This window comes from Chlorocebus sabaeus, chromosome 7 (genome assembly GCF_047675955.1).
Source record: "Chlorocebus sabaeus isolate Y175 chromosome 7, mChlSab1.0.hap1, whole genome shotgun sequence".
NCBI classification, from domain to species: domain Eukaryota; kingdom Metazoa; phylum Chordata; class Mammalia; order Primates; family Cercopithecidae; genus Chlorocebus; species Chlorocebus sabaeus.
Window position 1 is genome coordinate 38,867,377 of NC_132910.1, and position 7,720 is coordinate 38,875,096.

The 7,720-nt window shown below is 41.5% G+C and overlaps 1 protein-coding gene across 1 annotated transcript in view; it reads right to left on the bottom strand.

Moving 5' to 3' along the window:
• Positions 1 to 5,868, bottom strand: part of HSD17B11 (hydroxysteroid 17-beta dehydrogenase 11) — a 70,187-nt gene extending 64,319 nt beyond the window's left edge. Inside the window, exon 1 of the mRNA XM_007999187.3 lies at positions 5,322 to 5,868. Within this exon, the coding sequence (XP_007997378.1) occupies positions 5,322 to 5,531 (210 nt within the window). The 5' untranslated portion in view covers positions 5,532 to 5,868. The remainder of the gene's footprint in view (positions 1 to 5,321) is intronic.
• Between the last annotated feature and the right edge of the window lie 1,852 nt (positions 5,869 to 7,720).

Here is a 7,720-nt window from a genome sequence, read left to right on the forward strand (position 1 = left end):
CACTGCATAATGAGGTAAAGGTACTTAAGGCCACTAAACTGTACACTCACAAATGGTTAAAATGGTGTGTTATGTCATATATTTTACCACATTTTAAAAAGTTTTTTTAAAGTATATTGTACTGGCCAGGCGCAGTGGCTTACACCTGTAATCCCAGCACTTTGGGAGGCTGAGGCGGGCAGATCACAAGGTCAGGAGTTCAGGAACAGCTTGGCCAATACAGTGAAACCCTGCCTCTACTAAAAATATAACAAATTAGCTGGGTGTGGTGGTGGGCACCTGTAATCCTAGCTACTTGGGAGGCTGAGGCAGGAGAATCGCTTGCACCGGGGAGGCAGAGGTTGCAACAAGCCGAGATTTTGCCACTACCCTCCAGCCTGGGCAATAGTGCAAGACTCCATCTCAAAAAAAAAAAAAAAAAAAAAGTATATTGTATTGATTGGGTCTTCTCTTTTTTGGACAAATATATTTCCCTACATGAACAAATTTTAAAATAAAAATTTATTTCCCATTTAATAAGAGATTTGCTTATTACCGACTGGCTTTCTGTAACCACCAAGCGACTAACCACCACTCCACTATGTGGAGGCAAAGATACCCTTCTTTCACATCTGCTGTCTCACTTTTGCCCTGTTTACTTGGTCTTCCTCATTTAGGTTGGTCTGCTTTCCACACCTTCTGAATTGTGCAACCTTTTTTTTTTTTTTTTTTTTTCTGAGATAGAGTCTTGCTCTGTTACCCAGCCTGGAGTGCAGTCATGCGATCTCAGCTCACTGCAGCCTCTGCCTCACTGGTTCAAGTGATTCTCCTGCCTCAGCCTCCCTAGTAGCTGGGATTACAGGCATGCGCCACCATACCCGTCTAATTTTTATATTCTTAGGAGAAACAGGGTTTTACCATGTTGCCCAGGCTGGTCTTGAACTCCTGGCCTCAAGTGATCCACCCATCTTGGCCTCCCAAAGTGCTGGGATTATAGGTACGAGCCACCGTGCCTTGCCAGTGCAACACATTTAAGTTCTGAATTCCTCCAGAAAAAATTCTGGACAATGCCCTGTAGATAGTTGGTAAGAAATAAAAAATAAGCAGATCTTCAGGAAAAAATGAATTCTTCCTTTAAAATGTTTTGCAGCACAGTAAAATCGCTCATAACTCTTCAAGATTTCCCTTGGTTTTTCAAATATGTTTGTCTATTGCTACAACTAAGACCTTTACACCCATTATCTTGATTACTAAAATTTTTAAATTCCTCCCATTAATTTTTCAGTTATTCATTAATTCAGTTTTTCATTCAATAAACAGTCTTTGAGCATACACTATATGCATACCACTTACTGTAAATTTTTCTTTCCAAACTAGTATTTTAGGAGAAAGGGTCTCCTTGTTGCCCAGGTTGAGTGCAGTGGCTATTCACAGTCCTCATCCCACTACTGAACAGCACCGGAGCTCTGACCTGTTCCATTTCCAACCTGGGTGGGTTCACCCCTCCTTAGACAACTTGGTCTCCTTCATGCCCACTGCCAGGAGGTTACCATATTGATTGTGAACTTATGCGGACATGCAGAGCGCACCACAGTCCAGAAATCCTGGCCTCAAGCAATCCTGCTGCTTCAGCCTCCTGAGTAGCTGGGGCTACTGGAGCATGCCACCATGCCTGGCTACAAACTATTCTAACCAGGCATGGGAATGAGAACAGTCAAGAAGTGATAGATTATCATAAAGCAGAATGAATAACTCCCAGTATCAGTCTCAGTGGAACAACAAAGCTGACACCACCATTAATTCTTCCCTAAATTAACATTTAGTACATGTGGACATTGCTATCCTTATTACGTGGACAAATCTAAGGGATTGTCTTTGTACTCTAGGTGAAAGGGCCCTCCGTTTGACCCCTCCCTGCCCTTCCAGCTAGATCTCATAACAATCAAACACCACTCCACCTTCTTCCTCATTCTCCAGGTATTCACCAGCCCAAGAGCTTCACATCTCCAGTTTCTGCTACCTGGACTGCTCCAAACTCCCACCCTGTCCTTCCCCAATCAGGTTTAGTGGTTCTTAGACTTCTATAATTTCAAATCTATAAAACGGCAAGAAAAATAGAGTGGGGTGTGTATACTGAACTAAGATTGCCAAACTTTTGGTCAAATAAGGACCCTCAAAACTAACAAAATGACCCTCATATGTTATCACTGTAATTTCATTAACAAATATATATTTTACCCACAAAAAAGTAGGAAGGATATAATCTCAAAATAAAAGATAGATTATTTAAATTAAACTAATTTAACCTCATAAAAACTCACTACATTGTCCTCAATTTTTCTGACCATTACTCCCAATTTCTGCTGCTCCCAACCTGGTCCAACAGTCCCCATAATGTCATCTCATGCCTGGATTATCACAGTCGTCTCTTACTTTACTTGCTCCTTCCATCTTTTCTCCTCTTACATCTCTTCTAAGCCCAGCAGCCAGAGGATCCTCTTCAATAGGAATTACCCTCAAAACCCTTCATTGACTCCCCAGAGTAAAATGCCAAAGTACAGGAAATTTTATCATCTGCAACTCCAGCCCCCTAAATCTCTAGACCAGTACTGTCTCATAGAAATATAATGTAAGCCATGTACATCATTTCAATCTTTCCAGTAGTCACATCAAAAAAAAAAAAAAAAAAAGAAAGAAATCTAGTGGCATATTTTATTTAACCCAATGTATCTAAGTAATTATCATTTCAACATGTAATCTATATAAAAATTCTTAACACAAATTCTACATTCTTTTCTTCATACTAAGTCTGCACAATCCAGTGTGTATTTCCACCCACAGTCCATCTCAATTCAGACTGGCCACATTTTCAAAGGCTCAAGAGCCACAGGAGGTTAGGGGTTACTACCTACCATTGTGTTGCACAGAGTAGATCTAGACCTTTCTTGTGCTTCTCTCCCTTCCCTCAGTGTATGCCAGGCTTTGTATTTGCTGATCCTTCCCTGCAGGACTCACTGTGCTCTCAGCTTCTTCTGATCTTGACTCAATTGTCTCCACTTCAGTGGGGCCTTTCTGGCCACCTCTGTAAAGTCAATACTCCCCTCCTACCCTCCCTACCATATACAGTCTTTAATCTGCTAAATATCTTTTATTTTTTTCTTTATGCTTAACACCATCTAACAATTAAACATTTTATTATACAGTGTGGCATACTGCCCCTAGCTCATGAGGCTCATGTCTTCCTCAGTGCTATATCCTCAGTTCTGCATCAGAACAGTGCCTAACAGATAATAGATGCTCAATAAACATTTGTTGGATAAATACATGTCACTGAAGATCAGAGAAAATTTTGTACAAACCAGCACTGGACATTGGAAGTCATTAAGCTAACTAACTCTTACATATATTTAAATTTTAGCTTAAACCACTACTTTGTCAAGGAACAGTAAGAACTAACACTCCAGTGTTTACCTTATACCGGCCACTGTGCTAAATGCTTTGTGTGCATTATCTCTTATCACACTCCCAGCCTTTTGAGGTAGGTATTGTTATTTTATCCATTTTGCAGAAAAGGAACTAAAGCTGTGGAAAAGTTGAGTAAGTTACCTAATTAAAAAATGAGAACGCAGATGTGTCTGACTATATCACCATGCCAGATCTTGACCATGCTGGTCCAGGCTGGGCCTAGGTTGTATTTTTCATTGCACTTGTAATTACTTATTTTTTATTTATTTTATTTATTTATTTATTTATTTATTTTTGAGATGCAGTTTCGCTCTTGTTGCCCAAGCTGGAGCACAATGGCGTAATCTTGGCTCACTGCAACCTCCGCCTCCCAAATTCAAGCAATTCTCCTGCCTCAGCTTCCTGAGTAGCTGGGATTACAAGCGCATGCCACCATGCTCAACTAACTTTTTGTATTTTTAGTAGAAATGGGTGTCACCATGTCAGCCAGGCTGGTCTTGAACTCATGACCTCAGGTGATCTGCCCGCCTCGGCCTCCAAAAGTGCTGGTATTAAAAATGTGAGCCACCCTGTCCAGCCTGCACTTGTAATTACTTAATGTCAATTTTCCCTACTAGACTGAGGTCATGGAACCTTATTTTCTGTTTGTCACTCTGTCACTAATGTCTAAGCAGTGGACAGTATTTGTTGATTGCTGTCTTAATCAGCCATTCACTGGGTTAACTCTCATTTAACTTCACATCCTTTGAATTATTATTTACAGCATTGCATGTCAACTAGTGTGTAATGGGTAATGTTTCAGGCCATCAGGTATCTTACAGAAACACCTTTGTTCATCTACCAAAGGTCACATAAAAGGTTAGAGTCTAGGTCCTCTTCCCTAAGCTACACCTAAACTTGTACTGGATAAAAAATTACATTGAAAGTTTTTTTTCTATTTATTGTTTTTACTAAAAGTTGCTTTCCCGCCACTCCTTCAGTATCACAGGTCAAACGTGATTTTTAAAAAATGCTTTTTTATTGTTGTTGTTGAGACGGAGTCTTGCTCTGTCCCCCAGGCTGGAGTGCAGTGGCCCGATCTCGGCTCACCGCAAGCTCTGCTTCCCAGGATCAGGCCATTCTCCCGCCTCAGCCTCCCCAGTAGCTGGGACTACAGGCGCCTGTCACACGCCAGGCTAATTTTTTGTATTTTTAGTAGAGACGGGGTTTCACTGTGTTAGCCAGGATGGTCTCGATCTCCTGACCTCATGATGCGCCCTCCTCGGGCTTCCCAAAGTGCTGGGATTAGAGGCGTGCGCCAATAAAAAATGCTTTTTAAAAAAACTTGAGACAGGGTCTCACTCTGTCACCCAGGCTGGAGTGCAGTGGGATGTTTACACTGCAGCCTCCACCTCCCAGGCTCAAGCAACCTCCCACCTCAGCCTCCCGGAAAATTACTCTTGGCAATAACTATGGCAATGTAGCATTGCTTTCTGTTGAGTATAATCTTTTAAACCACTTATCTCATTAACAGCAAGTAGCCTAGGACTTTCTCTTAATAGGTACAAGCTTCTTAGTCTTTTAATATATAGCTAAAACAATTACTTTTTCCCTATGTTTAAAATAGAGGGATCAATGAAATCAGGTTCAGGAGAAAATTATGAGTTATCCTTAGGGCAAAAATGGGGATCAATTTACAACGGGGCAGTAACTGGGACTCTTATAACCTCTAGGTCTGTTTATCATGTGATCATACAACATATTAATTCATGCCCTCCCATCTGCAAAATGGCAATACTAATTTTTTTTTCCTCCCTGCTTTACAGAGATGCCGTAAAGGGTGGTTGCCAGCAAAATGCAGACATGTCCACAGAGTAAAACATAGTAAGCACTGTTACCTTATTTATATCCCAGAGAACCAGCTTGCTTTTAAGTTTAGCAAATTCATAGGCAGTCAGTCTCCCAATTCCATGCCCAGCTCCTGTAATCAGCACGATTTCACCGGCGACTGATTTTCTCCTCTTAGGAATAAAAAGCTTCACGAAGGACTCTAGGCAGCAGACGATGAGTAAGGGGAGAAGCAGGAGGAGGTCCAGAAGGAATTTCATCCTTTTTGTTGCTGGGAGCGTTTGGTGTGTCTTTTCCAACCACTCTAAACTGCTTTTAGAGGGTTGCTCGATCTAACACCAGAAAGAGTAGGGGCGAGAGCAAGGAAGAGCTCCCCTATCAAAGAAAAACAACTCCGAAACCGTTCCTTCCGCTGGGCTGGGCTTTGTTGGTCTTTCGCAATTGGCTCGGGCTGCAGTGCTTGCTCGCTCAGAGATCTGGGAGGGACGAAGTCCAGACCCGAGCAAAGCTTCCTAGTTCTGCTTCGCGCAGCCCCCAAACGATGTGTGGCCGCGACTATCTTTTACCCACTTTCTCCCGGTGTCGTGAGCCGGCCGTGGAGGGTTAGCTGCTCACTTGTTTTCCTAAACTGGATAAATTCCAAGGATAACCGACAGTATCCGCAAACCAGATGCTTCTTTCAAAGTTGAAGGTTGCTTATCGCTAGATAGGGGTGCCGCTGGGCGTGGCGGCTTTCGCCTGTAATCCTGGCACTTTGCGAAGCCCTGGAGGGAGAATCGCTTGACCCCAGGAGTTCGAGATCAGCCTGAACAACATAGGGAGACCCGTGGTCTCTTATTTTTTTATTTTTTTGGTAATTAGCCAGGAGTAGTGGCGCGTGCATATAGTTCCAGCTACTCGAGACTGAGGCACGAGAATAGCTTGAGCCCAGGAGGTCGAGGCTACAGTGCGCGAAGATCGTACCGCTGCACTCCAACCTGGGTGAAAAGGCCAGACTTTGTCTTAAAAAACAAAAACTAGATAGAGGATGCAAATGTAGATTCCTATCTTAAAGGATCTTGAAAAGAGCAAGCGTTCTGCTTCCAGCTGAAAAATTACGCTACATCACATTTTAGTTTGAACTAAGCACGATTTCTGAAGACGGGAAATTTTGTCTGTTCAAGGACAGCTATAATCAAGCGCCTGGAAAAATTGTTACCGTATTAAAGGGACTGTTTCCACAAGAAAGAAGAGTATATTTGAATAATCATTTTTCACTTGACCTATCAGAGTTTGAAAAGAAAAAATATACATTGTACTTTAGGAATTTTATCTTTATTCAAGTGAATAAATAAATAAATAGCAAATCATTTAGCCTAAAGATTACCTATGTAACATTTCGTTTTGTAGCCTATATAAATGGGTGTTCAGTATATGTTAACTGGTGACTTGAAAAAATTCTAGAGATTGATTAAGGGAAGAAAAGACCTAACTAGGGCTTGTGTGCAGTAAGAGCTTAATAATGGTATTGTAAGCAATTTTTTCCAATTCATTTTTCACAGACATTGAATGTGGGTTTTGCGCAAGACACGCCAGTGCTTGGGAAGAGACTTCGTTGTGTGCCAGTGGTCAACTTTTATATTTAAGAGCCAGAAAGATCACAAAGAAAATCGAAGTTCACAAATAGTTCATACTCAATGGTCCCTCTTACTTAAGCAGCCATACGTTGTTATAGGGGATGAAGGGATAGTGGCAGCCTCACAAATGTGAGCTCTATTGTGGAATTCTTTGAATTCAGAATATCATCTACAACGTTTTTTGGATAGCCTCCAAATCCAAATTTACGAAACACTTGTATAGAAAGTTTACCAAGTGTTTTTCCACATATATTATTTCATTTGATTTTGAAAAGCCTCCTAGGAAATAGAGAAGAAAAGTAGAATAAGGATATATTTATACCCCATACTATAAATGAATAAATCTGTTAGATCAACTTTAAAGTCTATACAGCGAGTAAAAGTGTAACTGGGGCTACACATATGGTCAGTGTTTATCAATTTTTTTTGTTCAACACCTACAGGAATAAATTACACATCTTACATGGTGATCTAGTATAAGAAGTGTTTCAACTATATTGACTTTCATATATTGAGGCTCTGGCTATGCTATTTCTTTTTCTTTTCTTTTCTTTTCTTTTTTTTTTGGAGAAGGAGTCTCACTCTGTCTCCAGGCTGGAGTGCAGTGGCGAAATCTTGGCTCACTGCAACCGCCACCTCCCAGGTTCGAGTGATTCTCCTGCCTCAGCCTCCCGAGGAGCTGGGACTACAGGCATGTGCCACCACACCCAGCTAATTTTTGTAGTTAGTAGAGACGGGGTTTCACCATGTTGGCCAGGATGGTCTCAATCTCTTGATCTCGTGTTCCACCTGCCTCGGTCTCCGGAAGTGCTGGGATTACAGGCGTGAGCCAT